Here is a 20,231-nt window from a genome sequence, read left to right as displayed (position 1 = left end):
AGAAGTTGCGACAGCTTTGCATTACGATGACGTCGATCGCAATGATTTGCATCATTGTGCGTGCGGAAGAGTTCGCGAGGCGGATAGTCTTTCTAACAGAACTCTGCCAGCGATTCTGCCAGCGAAAGACCTTGTTGCGGTGTGTGGCCACGCGACAAGTTGGACAAGCAACGAGACTTGGTGTGACCCCTTTACAAGCCCTGCGTGGTCGGCGGTAGAATCATTTGGGGTAAGGCTCGCTAATTAGGGCCATTTCGCTTTTGATCCTCGACGCGACAAACCTTCCCACCAACACTTAGGCCACACGCCACGATCCCATGGACAATGCTGACAGTTCTCTACCAACGAGCTGTGTTGTTCGCTGTTTGACTGATGTGTGGTAGACCACAAGCGCGCAGCATCTTGCCTCGTTTCAGCCAAAAATCGTCGATTCCAGCTATGCAGGCCCATAGCGAAGATGACCTGAATCGCCCATGCCCCTGGTCTGAATTTAGTGTGCTTTCGCTCCATTATCCGACATGAGATGGGCTAAATTACAGCCAGTGCCCTGGCGATCAGGCACGTTGCTTGTCCGATTGGTGCACTCGTTACTCTATCGGTCCTAGGCTCTTCCGTTAGAGGCCAAGCACACTCTCCCGTGCCTGTTCTCCGGACAAGCCACGACGTTTGGCACCGGCCCAGACAGGCCCACGCTATGAGTGACGATTCATTCTCAATCAGGGCGGGCTCCCAAGTGGCCCCGGATACACCTGCTAGGATTCCGCCATGTTATTTACTCGCATCCCCCGTCGGAGGCCTTCTCCCTACCGCAACAAGCAGGACTGCGTCAACATTCGTTTCGCTGAATATCTTTCACTCTTTCAAGTGTTCAGCAGTCATTCTTTACGACCATCCACGCGATCTGTCCGAAGCTTCCATCCCATAATACATCGGTCACCTTAATCAACCATGCAGCTCACCCTCGTCTCCGTCGCGGCCGCGATGGTCGCAACCGTTTCCGCTTACGGTTCTATTGAAGCCGTCGCAAACAGAGACGCCGTCACCCTCAACAAGGAGTGCGACAAATCTCAGCCTCACGCAAGCATCATCAACCGCTGCGACTACGACGTTCATATCTGGTCTGTCCTCAAGGGCGATGGCTGCAACCCCGACAAGATGGTGACACTCAAGAAGGGCGAGATGTATGCTGAGAACTACGTCAACGCCAGTGCGACTCTTGATGGAAGGGGTGTCTCTATCAAGATCTCCAAGACCGAGCAATGCAAGCCTAACGACATCACCCAGCTCGAATACTTCATGGACGACGTGAACAAGGAGACCAAATACCAGATGAACTACCTCGACGTGTCCTATGTCGACTGCCTCGGAGGCGACTGCCCAACGAAGTCGGAGGGATACTACCTGGAGGTGGGCAGCAAGAACGCACGTGCTCAGAAGCTCACGCTTGATGCTTCGTGGTGCCCGATCCTCTCCTGTCACGACCCCATCTCCTGCGCTGCGATGTCCTACATCCTGCCAGATGACACCCGCACCAAGACCTGCGACTTCACCTCCAACATGAAGTTCTACCTTTGCGGTTCTGACGCCCCATCCGATGACGACGCGAAGCCCTCTTACCCAGCTCCTAAGCCCGAAGCTCCCAAGCCCGAAGCTCCTAAGCCTGAAGCTCCTAAGCCCAAGCCGTCTACAACCGCACAAGCTCCTTCCAGCTCTGCAAATGATTACAACGTCGACCTTCCTACAATCACCCCGCCTGCCGAGCTCAAGGATGCGCCCAAGGAGCCTAAGGTCAAGACAAAGACCGTTGTTGTCACCGCTTACGAGTACGTCAATGCGAAGAGGTCGGAGCACGTTCACAGGCACGCTCGCCGCCACCAGAACTTCCGCGCATAGATGCTTCAGATACCCTGATACTCCATGGTAATGGGCTGTACATTTATCATACTGGCGCCGTTGCATATTACCAGCCAATAATCAAGATTACCTAATTCGCGATAAACCCTATGGAGACACGGAGGAAGAGGGTTGATAAGCCCTTACAGTAATAACGAGGTAGACAGCGTCGCAGGCCCAATCTATTCATTCTTATCACCACTTTCGGCGCGCACTCGTCATTGCTCGTGTAATAATTCGATTTGTTCTACCTTTCGCCCACCTCGATCGCGTCGTTGGCAAATGTCGCGATGGACTATCTGGATCACGGCAACATTCTTCTTCGGCATACGCTTTATCTCATGATGTCACGATATACTCTGGCTTGGGCTAGCGGGCTCCATTTTCTTCCCTTTGTTCACTTCACCTGGAGCAATGCTTCGTTTACCTTGGACACACATGAACGTTCGGGCTTGGTGTATATTATGATTTATTAGCAGAGTATATATATTTACTGTTTGTCTCTTGATGTTTGTGCCATGTGAAATACCTCTCTGATTTATGTTCATCTCGGTTGCTTGCATGCCACGAGTTGCACAAGGGGTCACAACGTGAGCGCCATGCAGATTGGGTGTACACGGCTTCGCCTTATCGAAAGCTATACAATGATTGACTGCCTTCGTTCCTAATGATGTTTGATGTCGTTGAAATTGTCGACTTACCCCACATTGCTTGTTCAACCACGCCGCCTCCTTACAGACGGGTAGCCACGCGAGCATGGCCCGCAATGCGCTAGATGAACATATCGATCTGGTAGGTACTATTCTTATCGCGTTGGTCGCACATGCGGTCGTCGGGTATCACAGCAGACAACCGACGTTACATTTCGCGTGCTGTGATGCAAACATACCTACAAAGGTAACCTCTACATAACCTACTCATGCACTCGGTGCAGTCACACTGTAACGTATGCAACTCCACGTCACTCCCTCGCGTCGCCGCACACAGCATGTCAAAGTCAACGATGTTCAAGGCAATCGCCGGCCTCTACACAGACTTGACGGCGGCCGAATTCACCGTGAGGCGCGCATTGAAATGAGCGCAGTTTCAACATTTACCCATCAGTCCATGTTCCCCAACTTTCATCCCACTCTGCAGCTTTGAAGTGCAGCGGAGCAATTTTGCCATCGTCGAAATTCTTGAATGTGTTGTTCCCAGCCACCTGCAGGTCGCGGTTGTGCCTTGCATATGCAAGACGGTTGAGTTTATCAGCTCTGGACAACGCAAACTGTACGTCCCGCTGGCATACACAACGGGTCGATGCAACTTCGTGTTTTCGTTCAATATTATTTATTGCGTAGTAGACCCCGCGCCCAAACGCAAATATGTGGATGACGGATTCAGGTACCACGTCGTTGATGAATGAACTGCGTCATCGGACGTCTAGTCCACCCGCCACTATCGATCTGACATCTCGGGCGGGTCATCTGGTGTACATTGCGTGCTTCAGAATTTGCGCATGTTCCAAAGTCACTCGGTTAACAGTGCGTTTTGTGGTCTCGCCCCCAGGGTTCTGCTTGTCACGAAAACCTAGCTTTTTAGACAGACAGATGAATCCTTGCGCCCAACCAACGCTTAGTGCAGTCTTGTCATGAAACCAATAAAATAGTTCTTTTCATCTCTAATGGACTAATTCTTCTTCCAGGGTCTCCAGCCCCATAATTTGGATGGAGGACTCTTGACAGGAACATGAAATCCCGTCTTCGGCGCATCGACCCACTCCACCGCGTTCCTCCCCCCGACAACCTCAACACCCCATCTGACCTCACCGTTCCTGTCCCTAAACCACCCTAGCATCGTTTTGACATCTTTGTTCTTCTTAAGCCCTACGCCCTTGTCCTGCACGAGGTCGAGTAAGTTGTCGCTACCAGCCACAAGCACCAGCATATCTGCAATGAGGTGTACGTCGCGATTCATGAAGCGCGTGTATTGCCGTTGCAAGCAGACAACTATCAGAGTAGTGAATATAAGCCATATGAGAATGGCGACGGACAAATATGTAGCGATGGAGTTCATGTGGAGCACGCGGATGCGTTGGCTGATTGAGGCTTCGACCGTGCGATTTGTGTTGAGAACCGGGAAAGATTTCTCGGCAATCGCGGTGCCATTTCCATCGACCGAGTGTGTGAGAGTGGTCATGCTATCATCGTTGATGGGCTGGTATGCGTAGCCTCCTCTACTAGGTGATAACCCGCTGTTGACGAAGTGCTGGAAGAACGTTTGGAACGTGCGGTCCGCGTGTGTGGCGAGGACTGTGTAATTCAAGAGTGCTTCAGGGTCTTTTTTGGCGAGCGTATACATGGAGTAGGTCATCAAGTCCATGTTGATGCCGTTGTTGGGGTCGCGAAAGACGAAGGCGTTCTGCTTTAGATCTTCGTAACTGTAGCCGTTTGCATGCTCTCTATCAGCTAATCCGAGCAAAGCTCCAACGAATAGTATGCCGAACGACGTTGTAACGTTTTGGGGGTACTCGGGCCAAAAGCTTTCGTCGTTTGATTCTACCTTTGGGGCATCGTGCAACGTGAATACGTCTGACCATGCTCCATCATTCGCGAGGGGCACAGTATCAATTGTGTGAGAGTGCACATCGCCTGTCGCACTATCGAACGTGATCGATGCTTCTGCCGTCTCGATGATTGGTGCGCACTGAGCGGCCTGCATTCGTGGTATTTCTTTGTAATACACATAGCTTGTATTTCCACGGTCCAGCATAGTAATGGCTTTTCCGACGATCCATTTCGAGGTGAATTTCAATGGCCATGTGAGTCCGTTATACGGAAACCCCTCGTCCACGGTGCGATTTCGATATGGTGGGAGAACAGGTGACCAGTAACCCAATAACGATTGTTGCGGGTCCAAAATTGTGCCATTCTGACAGCAACCAACCGAAGTGGGACTGGACATGGTGAATGTGCGTGAGTCACTACCAGTGAACATGTAGTCTTCGAGACTGTACAGTTCCACCTCTCCGGAGCTGTTGATTTGTGAGAAATATTGTGGGTTGAAACTCGCAGACCGATTTGTGAGGTTATAGAGGGTGATCCACGATGATGTGTTTGTGATCTCCTCAACGACGGTGCAATCCAGCCTTGCCCTGATGGCTGGTGTCTTCATGGTAACATTGGTCGAAAATGAAGCTGTGTGATCGGTACCATCGGTACCGCTACTCGCTATAGCCTGGTTGCTTGTGTTGTCGAACACTGTAGGCAGATCGACGGGCAAGAAGCTCCAGCCATCCGAGGACCAAGGAAGTCGAGAGCCATTGAACGTTTGCTGTATACCTGCACCGTAGAGCCAATTCTTTGATGCATCGAGGTACAGACTGTCAAGCACCTTGTCTGCGGGTGAACCCACTGAGTTGTAACCGTCCTTAATTTCGTTAATGACGGGTACCTGTCGAATTTCCAGAGAACGCGGAAATGAGACCGGATGAGCGATGTTGTGAGTCTGTCTTTCGAAGAGCGCCGACATGGAGACAGTCAAGACTTGTGCAAGCACAGAACCAATCGCAATCAAGAGCAAAACCCAATGCTTTTGGCGTCCGGACTTGAATGCCGCCCCAGCCCAAGTCTTGGACCTGTATGTCAAACCGGCTCCATCCCTGATCGGGACCGGACCACGAGACATGGAGATGAAGGGTTGAAGGATACGCCATGTACTGTCGAGCTGATCCCACCATAGCCCAACCACAATACTAACAACAGTTGGTGCAATAGATATTGGTGCAAATGTAGAAAAGCTGAGTCCAAGCTTTGATACATTAGCTTCATAGATGAAGGCAACTTGAGATAGCTGCGAGCGCGCCGAGAAGGCGTTCAGAATGAGAATGGCGACCATGACCAGTGTAAGCACAAGACCTAGAGCAAGTAATGTGCGTACATGTATCACACGGGGTCTCCAATTTCGCTTTGGCTTGACCTTTTGGGGAGGATCTGGCGGATTGTGGTCAGTATCTTGATGAGATGCAAGGCTTGTTCAAATGTGTCATACCAGTGTTGCCGTCACCTTTGAGCAAGATGTTATCTGAAGTGAAGTATTTCTCTTTCTGAAGACCGGTATACAGATCCACACGCGAAGCATTGTGCATGCGTTCGACTGGGCCCAATGCGCCAAGTCGTCGCTGCAGCATGAGGCTGAGACCAATTGTGCTAGCTGGATCCGACTGGAGATTTAGCGGCCGGTAGCGTAGTCGAGAACTGAAAAATACGACAACGAGGAGGACAGCCGATGCAAAGAACAAAGCAGCAAGGGTGAACCCGATCTCTTGCAAAACGACAACACGATTTGCGATAATGGTTGCCTCACCACTGGTAACGTCCTGTTCCAGGATATCGCGGTTATCGAATGCTTCTCTCATGGTTTCCATAAAAAAGCGACCCTTCATCGAAGCCGCTCGCTGAGCAATATTAGGATTTTCCAGCATGGCAGTCAAGTTATAGTTGAAAGATGTAGCCAAGAGGGGTGCCATGCCTGAAAAGCCGGGATATATGCCGCTGGCGGGCTTAGTTTCCGTAAGGTACATGCCTTTCGCATCAAAGTAGCTTTCCCAATCGTTTTTCATACTTGCAGCCTCAAAATTCTTGATATTTATCAGACTTTCCGGAAGTGGTTGCCAGTTCTCATGAAGATCCGAGTTGGAATTAAGCATCTGTTGCTTATTTCCTGATATGGCCGCTTCCATGCTCTGATTGTTCATGAAGTATTTAGATTCGCACAGGATGCCTCGCATTCTGAATTCAGCGGAGCGTTCATATGTCTGGTTCAATGGTATGAACGAGGGACTCTGCCAGGTCCTATTAAGCGGTGCAGTCCATGCTGAGCTCAAGGTAATGATGTCGCGGCCTTTGCACTGGTCTGAAGTTTGGTACCGAGCGAACAGATGTGTCGGGCTCACGCCGCTCACATAAGGTCTACCACCAAGGGGTAGAATCGATGAACTGATGGGAAAGAATGTCGAGGCATTGGACCATGTGACACCACCGGCACTGGCGAGATCGACGGCGGGGTGAATCGTTAGTTGGTATTTGCAGCCATCTTTGGACGCCAACTTAAAGGTGACCATTGGTTGCGTGCCGTTGAATGGACCATAACGCTGGGTGGTGTAAACACCAGAAAAGTTCTGGGGAGCCATATCCGCACTTTCCAACTTCATCTCTTCACACTCATAAGTGGACTTCAACGTGATGGTTTCTGTGTTCCAAGTGCCAAAAGACGACTCCAGATTTGGACCGAATTGGGCCGATTCAGATGTTGGCCAAAAAGGAAATGTAAGTGAGGTGTCAGTGACCCATGCTGACGTCGAAACATTCCTCAACAAGGCATTGATAGTTCGGTAGTACGTCTCCCTTGTTGGAAGCATGGGGACCTGGGTATCCGCTTTCGAGATGATCCTTGAAAAATCTACCGTCTTTGGTACGGATATCTCCTCAGAAGTAAGTAATGCAGATGACAACGGCGAGATAAGCATTAAAGCAATGACGTTGATGAGTGCTGCACAAATCAGGCTCCAACTGGTGTGTCCTAGCTTCTTGCGCCTGAAACAGACATCGATGAAAATTGACCACCAAGCTCTTGGTGTCTGAAGCAGAGTGCCATATGCACTAGTACCTCCGGCTGGGGCTTTTGCGAGTCGCGTGAAGGGTTCTGTTCTCTTCACATCTTCGAACAAAATGACTGTCATCTGCGCGTAGAGAACAGCTATGAGGGTTGGCGTAAAGCGCCATCCAAATAGAATAGCGGAGGATCCATTGTCATCCCCGAGTCCGTGGTTCTGCTTCGAATGTATGCTGAGGTAGACAAGGACGCTGCCAAAGCAAAGACTGAGAACGGTGGGTACCACGAGATAGTACCATCGCAGAGTAAACGGAAGCCAGCCTCCTTTCTGGAAAGTGCCAGATCGACCTAATTGTGTCAATTCTTGAACCAAACCACATCTTCGGATGACGTACTGGCATTAGATGCGTGAAATGTTTGCGTCCTGGTAGTATTGAGATTTACTGTTGGAGGCGGCTGCATCTCGACAGGCGACACCGGACTATAGGCATGAGCCATTGTCGACTCAATGCCTTGCGAATATGAAATCTAACGGCGAACCAAAGAAAAAAGACTAAACGCGACCGAATGCTGATGGCGAACCATAGCGAACGCCTGCGATGTACTTATTAGCACTACAAAAGTGCCCCCGTGGAGTGTCCACACTTTCGACCCCCGAGAATACATTGCGGCGCGGTTGAGAGTACATCGTTTAACCCGTTCAGAAGTAACGCTAGACCCGTAGGAATGGCAAGAGTTAGCGTTTCATCCTGTCGTGCAATGAGATGGTGGCTTAGCCGCCCGGCTCAACTGTGCAGCGGGTCGCGCCGAATACTTTGGGACGGGGGCGGCAATCTTTGCGCTGCTTGTACTACGCTCGCGCGTCGTCCTCGAATGAAGTTTTGAAATCAAAATTTAAAAAGTGGATCATTGCCGCGGTGACAGACAAGATTCAGCCTCGCAGTGTGAAGAAGGAAAGATGTTGTTGCTAGCGTGAACGAGTTCGGTGCCCGCAGTGCCGCCTTCCAGGGTCGACTGCGAGGCTGTTTTTAACACAGACCGAGGAACATCCATCACCATTTTAGCCGCATGCATGCATCCCCATCAGGTTTGCACAACTTATGAATGCTCATTGTGCGAGCAGTGGGTGATCTGCGACGAATTCTTGCCTTCTTGTGGTGAGCGAGGCAGTCTTTGTGGCGTACCTGGCTGCTGGCATGCAACACCGGAAAGACGACACTGCTTGTGCCGAAAGGTGCCTTACAATCGCTTCGCTGTGAAGGAGTAGAGGTGGCAGTGCTAAAGCGCTTCCAAAGACTACGGTCAACATTGTTCAACCTACAGACAACATCTGGTCCTAATTTTGGAAAGCTTTTAAACACGCCCAACTGAACAAGATTAACACCGAACCAAATGCATTGTTCCAAACCACTTGCATTGCTTCGAATGTCACTACAAGGCAAAGTACTCATTTCTGCAACTCTCGAGAACAACTCTAGAGAACAAAACAAGCCTCCAGCTGTCATTTGAAAATGTCGTCAGAAGCCGATAGTACATCTCAAGAAAACCATTCGATATCGCTATAAAATCTCCCTCCCACTATACAATCATCCATCTCTCTTTTCTGATGCTTTCTGCTAACCTCCTTGCGAGCTCTCCGTCAAGCACCCTTTCCACTGTTTACCGTTTCCTCGTAAACACCAATCTGGCAAACACACTGCGACAAGACCACCCTGATCTCGATCTAGAACAACCTCTGCAATTACCGAACAGGATCTAGATCGGACCCAACGAGTATTCAACGCCGTTTTTTCCTTCCTGAGTAGGGATTAAGAACGATGGTAGAGACGGCTTCAAGCTGAATAAAACCGGTGCGAACTGAGCGTCTAGCTCAACTTTGGCCCAAAGATTGCAATCGATAATACTACCTAGGTATGCAAATGATGTATCGGCAATCCACAACTGAACGCGCGCATGTCCATATTCTCTGAAGACACGCGAACAGAATCTGGAGATTGGAATCCCAGAATCAGAGTCTACTACTCTAATTAAGAATTCATAGCTCGACTTCAGCGTTGCCAGCACGTGTCCACCTCTCACGCCAAAATATGCACCACTGAAATATGGAGTGTAAGATATTACCTCGACGAGCAACGATGTGTTGACGAACGCCATAGAAACACGGGGCTTACGGACTATACCGGGGACTAGAGTGTTGGATACCAAATGTGTGTAGGTGGGGAGATGACCGGAGCTCACTGCGGGATAGAATAGGCATTGACTGTACTCCACAGCAGGGCGTAATGCACTTGTAACTCGTGACATGAGTGTGGAAGTGAGTCAAAACGTGAATTCAAGGGTTCTTGGCTGGTAGAGCCGTTGGCAAGCTCTCTGCTGAGGGAATTACAGGTATTATTTGCCTTTGGAGTGCTTTGATATGCAGTCTTGGAGTATAGAGACAGATGTGGGCGCGCATTCTCGAGCTGTACTTCTCAAACGATGCACCACGTGGCTACTAAGAGGCTACCCTGCATGAGCTAACTTAGGCATGCTACTTGCAAGTAGAGGATTATGGTGTACATAGCGAAACTTGCTGCAAGCTCGTTCTGGAGGTCAGTGGCATGTGACACTCGGCCGGTAAACGTCAGAGGACCCAGAAGAAGACCACGATGTAGCTGAAGACACACAATTTGCTGCACATGATGGCCTTCTCCCAAGGCATCCGCAGCACAGTCATCTCAGGGTGACTCCTGATGTCTGAGTCCTGACTTCATGATCCAGTGGCGCGCCCCACGTTCCCCTCCGATTGGTCACAGAGCCGGCAGGGTCCGTATCGCATCGCGGGACTTATCACATCTCCCCCTCACTGCTCATCCCAGCATCTCCGTCTTCCTTTCCTTCTTCAACATCAAGGAGTCTTTGGTGTCTGCAGCGCAGATCCAGTTCTCCATCGCTTCTCTTCTTTCCCCCTTCCGATCCCCTCATCGTTTGTGATCGCTGTGCCGAGCACAACGCCACCACAATGGCCGTCATCGATGAGATCCCTCAACAGGCTGCCGCGCCGCAGCCTATTGATATTGAGGCATGGACCGAGCAGGCGACAGCCGCTTTGGGCTCTGTAGCCATCTCTGCGCCTGGAGAAGTTGTTGGCGCGACTACTGTCACGCTTGCGATTCCCCTGGATGACGATGCGCTCGCGACAGGTGGCCCCGTTCAGCCCGTCGGCGCCGCCGCTGCTGCGAAGGAAGGTGGCCTCTACAAGAGGAAGGCGCCTCTGAGGCGAGACAGCATGAATAGGCGCGAAGCCTTGCTCAAGGGCAAGGAGGGTAGCCGCCAGCGTAGGCGTTGGGAGAATGGTACGTCGCGTCTACGTTCTCCCTAGGCCTTCTATGCTTCACTGCGCATGAAACGCCTTCACGCCACTCACATCTGCCTTCAAACCGGCGAACTGACATTTGAGGATAGACCGTCTCCTCAACAACCCTCACGCTGAGCCGCCTACCCCTCGCGACTGGGAGGTCCATCCCACTCACCGCGTCAAACACGTGCCCTACTACGTCGCTCCGCTCTGGGATGCCGGCCTCAGGCGCCAGCAGAATGACCGCAAGGCCGCCGCGAACGCACAGAAGGCTGCGACCAAGACTGTTGTCACCAACCCCACCACTCCGGGTGTCGTGCCAAAGGAGCTGCGCGAGAAGCTCAAGCGCTCGCGCGGTGCCAAGGGCCTTCTCATGGACCTCGAGGGCGAAGTCAGGAAGTTCGTCGAGGACTGGGAGGAGAAGGAGCGCCGCGCCGAGCAGGATGGCCTCCCCGCCGACCCGGACAGCGAGGACGACGAGATCGTCTTCGTTGGAAGGAATGGTCAGACCCGCGAACAGACGCGCAACGAAGACCGCATCAAGCGTGAGCTCATGCTTTTCGAGACACCTGAGGGGGATCTGGGAGGCAGCTTTGGTCGCTGGCTTGTACACCACATAGGCGTGTATTATGGGCTCAGCACCTGGTCGGTGACTGTGGGAAACCCGGCGCGCCGAGAGGCGTATATTGGGCTGAAGGATGTGAAGATGAGGAGCGGGAGCGTGGGGACGATATGCAAGCCCATACCCAGACCACTGTGGGGTATGGTGTAGAAGCCACCCACGGAGTGCTTCTCTTCACTCCTTCCTCTTTGCTTTGCACTGTGTACGCCTTGAGTACACACCTACACTTGTTCAAGTCGCAACTTGAAGCTTGTCTCTCCTTGATACTTTGCATGTACATCTTCGGGATTAGACTAGACGCATTCTAGACCCAGCGTTGCATACATAGAGCACCACCGCAGTCAAACATGCTCAAATCTTTGCAAACCTCATTGACCCCAACGCATAACTGGTGACGGCACGGGAGCAGCGAAGCTTATCTGCAGCACCCTCCCGTTTTGAAAATGTTGCGACCGCGACTTCCTTCACGCAGTGGCAGTCGCGCTCCACAAAACGATACAGGTATCTCAAACCCAGACTGCTACGTCATTCAAGCTACCACCTCGTCCTTCGTGTCTCTATTCCTCCCGATCGCAGCCATATTGGCTACCAAACACCATCCTATACTAATATTACCTACACCGCCAGCAAAGTCTCACACCTCATCACCATCCTTTACGCTCGCTCACTCTCCTCCGGCATGTATAAGCAAGCGAGATACTGGCGCAGGCCACTGACTCTGCCAGAACTGCTCGCGTGACAAGTGGATAAAAGGTCGCAACAACGTCGCCCTACGTTGGAGTTTGTGGACTCAAAGGATCATCACGCAGAGTATACCACGAGTCTGGGATCTCGGCCCACGACGGTGCGCCACCCGAAATACTGGATTCGCCCAGGTCTGCGAGACCTGGACAAGTGAACTCTTATTTTCGCCAAAGGGTTTTCTCCTCCACTCCGCCACCCCGATCGCCGACTTTTGCAGAGCTCGTCGAACAAGGTGTCCCGCCAGGTCCTTGGTGTGAAGGCCATCCCAGCGGACTCTATCACAAGAAGCAGGCATCGAAGCAAATCAGCTTGGCAGAGAAGGTTGCTGCTAGTGAGCGCGAGAGATTGACATTGAAAAGACAAAGGACTGAACAGCAATTCGAACGCAGACGAGAAGAACAGCGCCGAGTCGGTCGAGAACTTGACGGATCAAGGTCATCAACCCCCTCACCGAGTATCAGCCGCATTGGTTCGTTCAAGCGCGCCGACACGGGTAGCAGTAGCATAAACTCAGGTAGCTCTGCAAACTCTTCCGCGTCGAGCAGAGTCTCGTCTTTCTACCACAACAACATATATCCCGTCATCTCTTCCAACTCAAGCAGACACTCGTCGTTTCTGAGCCGCATACACTCAGCACCCGCAGTCGACCATGATCGAAAGCTTGAAGGACATGAAACACGGAAAGAGCAACAGCTACGAAGGTCTGACACTGGAACGGACAGCAAACCAGATATTGCATCGTATGGAGGACAAGGACAGCGAAGACTCCTTGGAAAGTACACGCGCCCGCGTTCTGTGTAGGCCCTTCTGTTCCGAAGGTTTTGCAAGTCAACTGACTGTACAGCAGCGAACGCCCGCGCGATCTACGGCGCGAGTCGTCTCCTCGACGTGATAAGCTTCGCACCGACTTCTTCGCGAAAAATCGGAGCCGCCATCGTCGAGCACAATCCGACCAGTAGATCATACATACACTGCTGCTCAGCGAAAGAGGACTCGCGCCTAGCTGCTATAGAACACCTACTCGTCATTACTGAAGACATTCTCAACCGAATGCTGGATGCGGAGGGCATCAGCAGTAGTGGATGGCTACCAGCGACAGCCCAAGCACAACATGCAGCAACATATGGCATGCCCTCCGGATCAGGAGCGAGCACTATAAGCTGCGGCAGCGTGGCGGGAAGCGTGGCGAACAGTCGAAGAAGCAGTGTTGCACCTCAACAAGAGTGAGTGCAGACGTGATCTCCCAGGACTTGGAGCAGTCTTCTAACACGATGCTTTAGACTCATCCAAGCTAGCTACATCAACGATTATCATTCGCCACATTCGCATCACCACATTCAGACTAGGCACTTTATTCGTGGTAACAGTGATACCTCTTTCAACTTTGACCGGACGACACCACAGCCGCCTATACTCCAGCGGACAGCCAGTGATGTCATACAGCAGCCAAAGCCGGTGCCTGTTTCTCAGCTGCCTGGCCGCGGGCCTGTCGGAGGAAGAGGCGTGGCGTGGAAGTTGGGGAGCGAGGACTGAGGTGGTACATTCACGCTGGACGTGAATTTCGAACTCTTTGTGCTGGCCTATCCTTTTTAAACCATTAACGAAAAAAAAATCCCTTCTCTTCATTAAAGCACGTTGGTTTGAATGAATGTGATTGTCGTGGTGGTACGCCACAATGCCTGTTGGTTGGTGTCGTTGCTGTTCCAGCGGAGCCTATTCCAGTACACTGAGTCAAGACGGTTGTTTGGCCGCGACACTTTAGACCGATCAGACTATGCTAAGAGTCGGAATCATGACTCCAACAATGCACAGCAGCGAATCGCTGACATCAAAAGATGTGCAGCCAAAAATGGTGTTCGAGTGAGTCGAAGGGCAAATACTAGCGCCGACTCTAGCGTGCGCACAAGCTCAGAAATGCCCCACCAGCCGCCACTTCCTCATCCATATTATCTCCACGAATTTACGGTGCAGCACCCGGACTACGGCCACCACTCCTCCACGCCGACACATATCGACACCGCCAAAATGTCACGACCAGCAGGGTAAGACATTGCGCCTTTTCCGCAGTACCTATGACATGCTGACACGCCACTAGCCGCACCGACTGGGCCGAAGAGGACGACGAGACGGAGCTCGCCCTCCCCTCCCAAACCGTTGTCAAGAACAAGGACGGATCAGAGACAATTACCACCTACCGTGTCGGCGAGGACGGCCGCCGCTACAAGACCACCCGCCGCATCAAGAAGACTGTCATCAAGACCACCGTAAACCCCCGTGTCGCCGAGCGCAAACAATGGGCGAAATTCGGACAAGAAAAGGGCAAGCCCGCCGGCCCTCAAACAGACACAGTCTCCGTAGCCGAGAACATCCTATTCCGACCCGTCGCAGCATGGAAAGCAAGCAATGAAGACAAGGGCGACGAGGCGAAGAAGAAGGCCGAGCTCAAGAACGCAAAGATCAAGTGTCGTATTTGCCAGGGCGACCATTTCACCACAAAGTGTCCCTTCAAGGACACCATGGCCCCCGAGGGCGACGTCGCGCCCGCAGACATGCCAGACGACGCACCCGGATCCGCGAGCGGCGGTCTGGGCGCCGGCGGTGGTGGCTACGTTCCACCGCATCTACGTGGCCGTGCCGGTGCGGGAGAGAAGATGGGCGGCAAATTCGATCGCGACGACAGCGCTACGCTGCGCGTTACCAACGTCAGCGAATTCGCGGAAGAGCAGGATCTCAGGGATATGTTCAGCAGATACGGACATGTCACGAGGGTCTTCTTGGCCAAGGACAGGGAGACGGGCAGGGCGAAGGGATTCGCGTTTGTCAGTTATGCTGACCGGACGGATGCTGCCAAGGCGTGCGAAAAGATGGATGGATGTAAGTGCTGCACATTTCTGAGGTGTTGGGAGTTGTCGCTAACAACATTACAGTCGGTTTCGGACATCTTATCCTGCGCGTCGAGTTTGCCAAGAAGGCTTAGTTGGTGGCACGTTGAGGATCGGACGATATATGCATATTGGCGTTACATGGGAAACAGGTTGCTTCCGCACATGGTCGTGAGGCTCTCTAGTCTTTGCCATGTGCAGCGGATACAGCCACGAGGTCTTGTTATGCTACTTGATAGATATGCACGAATGAAGGGCAAAATTATCATCAATCAGTCTTGGTCGTCCGTCCCGTGAATGAGCGAAATGGGCATGGAGGGCTGTACCAGTCCTCTCGATTCTACCTATCTGCCTCTCTCCTAACACCAATTCAGCGACATGCATGTACTTCGCAATACCGCTGTTATCTCTAACATATTCATTCCAAGCACTTCTGCCAGCTGGAACCCCGATGCCGCAACATGTATGATCTACTATCAGACGACCCCGACTCGTCGAGTGTACTACTACGTGTCATGCTTGCAGCAAAAAAAAGCCCCATATCATCGATCCATCGACCCTTTCCGCGGCATATATGGGTGCCACCCTTTCTTTAAAGTTTACAACATCCGGAGAAACACATCACCTTGGAGCCATTTGCTTTTCGGTATTTGTGCCGAAGGGAAACATCATGTGTTTATGGCAAATCCTCGAGTCCTTCTCACGCAAGCTTTTTTGGTATTGCAAGGTTGAAGAGCATCCAGATTCCATGCGGTGTTGGAAAGATCTTTTTTGCACGCAGCAGACAAGACAAGAGACATATATGTGTCATGAGAGGGATTTGATTCAGAGTCTGCGTAGTGAGTTGCTCGAAGGCGGGGAAGAAAACATCGTGCTTATCTTCTCTGTATTTTAGGAGATTCCAGGAAAGAATAGATATCACAAGGCCCCACGAAGTTTTTTGTTGTGAGAAGTTCTTGTGGTGTGTCGGAGAAGAAAGCCTGGGCTTGGTGCGATCTTTTATATGTATGTTGGCAGGGGAGAAGACAGGACATGGGGCATATTGATGCGAATTTTGGAGACGTAGGATACATTCTTGGACTGTGATGTTGTTTGGGACAGAATTTGGTTGCGCTCGTGATATGGTATAGATATGGTTTTTGAAGCGTCGGAGAAGAGTAGAGAGACACTCAGGCGAGCTGGGATTCTTTGTAGCCTCAACATGAGGAAAAATAGAAGACATTCGAGGAAGACCACTTTGTTTTGGACAACGGCGCGTGAATCTGGGGATGGTGAAGGGAACATGGAAGCTGGGGAGGCGATGGGGTTTACATACTCGAGCTTTCCGCATAAACAAGAATGTTCGGTCTTTCGAGAGCGTGTGAAGTGCTCACACAGAGCTATCTGAAATACACGTCTCCGAACCGCGCACCATGATCGATTCGCTTGATCCTTTTTAGCTATTTTGAAAGTGTAGGCGCGAATTTCTTGTGTGTCACTTGATCCCATCTGACATAGTGAACACTAAAGAAATCTGGTTGTTGAAAAGTTACGTTGTGTCCACAATCGGCGAATTCATCGTAGTCCGGTCATGGCGTTTTTCGAGACATAACTATGCGAAGTGTATAGTCTTGAAGAGGCTTGTGATTATCGTAGACTTCGTTTGCTGTTTGAGTCAAACGACTCATTAGACCAGGATGTGATAGGCTCCGAGGATAGTCTCGCAGACTCATGTTTCTCGTTGGACAAGGTTTTGAACATCGCTCGTCTACCCATTGTTTTTGGAGCTCTGCTTGAGCAGACAGAGATGAACCGCTTGAATGTTGAACGTAACAGATCTGCTCAAAGCCTTCTGTGTACACAATTCGTTTAGCTTCTTGGTGAAGAACACCTGACAATGAGCCTCTCTACTTTCGCCGTTCGCATAAAAAAAATGGCACGTTTATGTCAAAGTTCGAGACCGAATAAAAACATCGGTGTGGCTCTTGGCATTTTGTTTTACCATCCAGTGCAGTAGTTGCGAGGAAGGTCAGGCCAAACATGTGCGCCGGAGGTGTCTGTACTCCGAGGATGATGAAAAGGAGCTATACATGAAAACGAACTATGGCCCCTTGCTTTCATTCATCTCCAGAGCCTATCTCACTTTAGATATTAGCTGAACGTAATATTGCCTTTGCTCAGTGGGGGCAGAGAACAAACATGATCTGGGAGTTGATGAACTTTTGAGCAGGAGTTCAAGAAGAGGGGATGTAGAGCAGAGAACACTTGTCGACACTGAATCTATATACTCAGGCTCAAGAAGAAGTAAATGCCCACTCATTTTTTAGTGTATGTGCTCTCTACTTCGAGCCGTGCGCTTCACAGCCTAAAATCTTGAGATCGTCAGTCTTGCTCTCCTTGAGTGGTGATATATGCTGTTTCCACACCGTCACCAGAACAAAACCCCGTCGTTGCATCAGTCTCTTGACGTCAGCTTTTATAGCCCAACCAGCTAGCAAGCGCACCATAGCCGACTTCCTTCCCGTTCGTGTTGTCGTGCAGAAACACATGTAACTACACAAGAAGACGCTTTGAACTCCGCGGCCGTTCAACATATGCTTTTAGTTCTGCTGTCTTTGTTTAGAGTTCAGGAACGCAGGAGAACATGGAAATGGGAATCCATCTTTTAGAAATCCTCGAAGCGAGGCAGAAAGGCTGTGAGGAGAAGAGGCGTTGTAGGCGAGTAGGGTTATTTATAACCACTTCTGCAGAACAGAGATATGCCAGAGCTCCAGCTGCTTTTTAACATTCGAGTGCACTTTGATCCTTTTAAACCCCATCAAATTCCGCGTCCAATCTTTTTGTACCATATAGGATTTGCCAAAGACTCTCAATGTCAAGAATCGTCACGACGGTTGTTTCTGAGTGACTTCCTCACCACACATGCAACGTCTTCGCTCTTTCTTCCAATCATCAAGACTCCTCGTCGTCTTTTCCCGCTCCAAGACATCAAAAGCACTCGTACCCGATTTTGTTTTCCGAAGAACATAAACAATCGATGAAGAAGAGCCAAAGCCACAGCGTGGCGAGGTTTAGATACTCACCATCTCCCAGCCGACAAGCACCATGACTGCTTTGCTCACTCTCTTTTTGCTCGACGAGCGCTCAATCCCATGAGCCCATCTCTTGCACAAACTTGGTCCACACATCTCTCTCTCTCTCTGGTCTTCGGTTTTCGAAAAAGACACACTCTCCATCCGCACTCTCAAAGCGTACAGAACCGAACCCATACGATATCATAAACTTTCTCTTTTCACAACCCATCAGGTCCTTCCAGCTATCATTTTCATCGTCTTTCTCCTCTCACGCAAAAGACATGCTGCAGGTGCACATCTAATTTTTGAACCACAAAACTTCTCACACCCATACCAACTCCTCTGGGAGACTTTTGGGAAATGTGAAAATGAAGAGCTGACGTACTTGAGGAGAGCAACGAGTGGAGCCTTTATATCACAAGTAAAGACTAGAGTCTTTGCGGAGGCAGAACATGGATTTCACGTTTGACGTTTTGGAATAGGGGCGGCATGTGGTAGGGAGAGGCCCTGATGGTCTGCAGTGCGATTGCCTGGATGTCGATAGATAGTGAATACAGACAGCGGAGAGAGTAGATGGACTGGAACGATCATGACGAAGGTGCGACGCTGTCGCAACGATGGATGAAGTGACAAGAACGCGAGAATCACGGATGGAAAGGCACACGGCAGATAGGGAAAGAGGTTTGGTATCATCACTCATGTCTCATTTCGTTATGTATGACACCGAACGCCGTTCAGTGTCGTGAATCGTAGAAGACGTCTATGTGCTAGTCGCTTTTGATCTACCACATGCATTCCTCCGCGCTTATCCACAGAATACTAACTCAGAGCTTCTCGGCAGATATTCAGCTGCCACCCTGAACCTTCTTGACGATCGGGAGGATCTTCTCGAAGAGCGGGTGTGACTTGTCAAGACCGTTGACCTTGGTGACAACCTCCTCGGCGGAGTTCTCCTTGAGGATCTTGGCCAACTCAGCAGACTCCTCGTCACCCTCAACGTTCTGGAAGAGGTATGCCTGCTCAATGGCACCTAGGAGAGCATCAACCTTCTCGCCGCGCTCAGCGAGCTGAGCAGCTGGGCCGACAAAACGCTCCTTGCGGGAAAGCTTGCGGAGGGGCGCACGTCCGACGCGCTCGACGTTGTCCTTCAGGACAGGGTTAGAGATACGCTTGATGATGGAGTCGACATAGTCGTTCTGCTCCTGGACGGAGACACCGTGCTTGCTGACGATGAGGTGAGCAGTCTCCTTGACAGCGTCACGGACAATGTCGTGGAGCTTCTTGTCCTGGAGGACCTCGTGGATGTACTGCTTCTTCGCCTGGTGGCCATAGTAGGCAGCGGTGGCGTGCGAGGTGTTGACGGTGAACAGCTTGCGCTCAATGTAGGGCTCGAGGTCATCGACGTAGTGGATGCCCTTGACATCAGGCTTCTTGCCACCGTTCTCGAATGGCTTCTGCTCAACGCACCACTCGTAGAACTTCTCGATCTTGACGTTGAGGCCGGCATCCTTATCCTGAACGGGCACAATACGGTCAATAGCCGAGTTGGCGAAACGGGCCTTCTTGTCGAGGTTGCTCTTGGAGTCCTCGCTCAGCTTGCCCTCGATGAAGCCCCTCCATGTGGTTGTGGCGTTGATGGCGTTCTCGCAAGCAATGACGGCGATGGGGTAGTCGAGTGTGCGGGCGTCAATGGCCTTGGCGACGGGCTCGGCGACGAACTTGAGGATGTTGGGGCCGACAGCGCAGGTGACGACATCGGCGGAAGCGATCTCCTGGACGACCTTGTCCATCTCGTGCTTGGAGTTGAGCGCGCGGTAGTGGTCGATGGTGAACTCGCGCTCGCCATCGTCGCCAATCTCGGTGACGGTGTACGACGACTGCTTCTGGAGAGCCTCAATGATGCTGTCCATGACATCGACGAACACGACCTCGTAGCCAGAGTTGTGAAGGAACTCGGCAACGAAGCCACGGCCGATGTTGCCACCGCCGAAGTGAACAGCCTGGAGACACTGTTAGTGGGTGGGCATCAAAGAGGTGGTGGAGTACTTACCTTCTTGTCGTAAGGCATGGTTGTGTGTTGTAGGGGAGGTGAAGTAGAACTAGGAATT

The 20,231-nt window shown here is 51.3% G+C and overlaps 6 protein-coding genes across 6 annotated transcripts; 4 read left to right on the top strand and 2 right to left on the bottom strand.

Annotated features, from left to right (window-relative positions):
* Nucleotides 1–847: 847 nt before the first annotated feature.
* SNOG_12671 (hypothetical protein) lies at nt 848–2,401 on the top strand. Its single transcript, XM_001802840.1, has one exon. It carries the CDS (start codon nt 949–951, stop codon nt 1,891–1,893), a length of 945 nt encoding a protein of 314 aa, XP_001802892.1. The 5' UTR covers nt 848–948; the 3' UTR covers nt 1,894–2,401.
* A 1,160-nt stretch (nt 2,402–3,561) lies between these two features.
* Nucleotides 3,562–7,291, bottom strand: SNOG_12670 (hypothetical protein; the record flags this gene model as incomplete). The annotated part of the gene is made up of 2 exons (XM_001802839.1): nt 3,562–5,789; nt 5,923–7,291. The coding sequence occupies 2 exons, from the start codon at nt 7,289–7,291 to the stop codon at nt 3,562–3,564; spliced, it is 3,597 nt and encodes a 1,198-aa protein (XP_001802891.1).
* A 3,195-nt stretch (nt 7,292–10,486) lies between these two features.
* On the top strand, nt 10,487–11,594 carry SNOG_12669 (hypothetical protein; the record flags this gene model as incomplete). Its single annotated transcript, XM_001802838.1, has 2 exons — nt 10,487–10,820; nt 10,930–11,594. 2 exons carry the CDS (start codon nt 10,487–10,489, stop codon nt 11,592–11,594), a joined length of 999 nt encoding a protein of 332 aa, XP_001802890.1.
* A 1,243-nt stretch (nt 11,595–12,837) lies between these two features.
* Nucleotides 12,838–13,721, top strand: SNOG_12668 (hypothetical protein; the record flags this gene model as incomplete). The annotated part of the gene is made up of 3 exons (XM_001802837.1): nt 12,838–12,964; nt 13,036–13,411; nt 13,469–13,721. The coding sequence occupies 3 exons, from the start codon at nt 12,838–12,840 to the stop codon at nt 13,719–13,721; spliced, it is 756 nt and encodes a 251-aa protein (XP_001802889.1).
* Nucleotides 13,722–14,171: 450 nt separating this feature from the next.
* SNOG_12667 (hypothetical protein) lies at nt 14,172–15,342 on the top strand. Its single transcript, XM_001802836.1, has 3 exons — nt 14,172–14,230; nt 14,284–15,062; nt 15,116–15,342. Exons 1-3 carry the CDS (start codon nt 14,214–14,216, stop codon nt 15,163–15,165), a joined length of 846 nt encoding a protein of 281 aa, XP_001802888.1. The 5' UTR covers nt 14,172–14,213; the 3' UTR covers nt 15,166–15,342.
* A 3,466-nt stretch (nt 15,343–18,808) lies between these two features.
* On the bottom strand, nt 18,809–20,191 carry SNOG_12666 (hypothetical protein; the record flags this gene model as incomplete). Its single annotated transcript, XM_001802835.1, has 2 exons — nt 18,809–20,123; nt 20,174–20,191. The coding sequence occupies 2 exons, from the start codon at nt 20,189–20,191 to the stop codon at nt 18,969–18,971; spliced, it is 1,173 nt and encodes a 390-aa protein (XP_001802887.1). The 3' UTR covers nt 18,809–18,968.
* Between the last annotated feature and the right edge of the window lie 40 nt (nt 20,192–20,231).

Source organism: Parastagonospora nodorum (assembly GCF_000146915.1).
Source record: "Parastagonospora nodorum SN15 chromosome Unknown scaffold_23, whole genome shotgun sequence".
Classification (NCBI taxonomy): Eukaryota; Fungi; Ascomycota; class Dothideomycetes; order Pleosporales; family Phaeosphaeriaceae; genus Parastagonospora; species Parastagonospora nodorum.
This window is presented reverse-complemented; position numbering and strand designations above follow the sequence as displayed.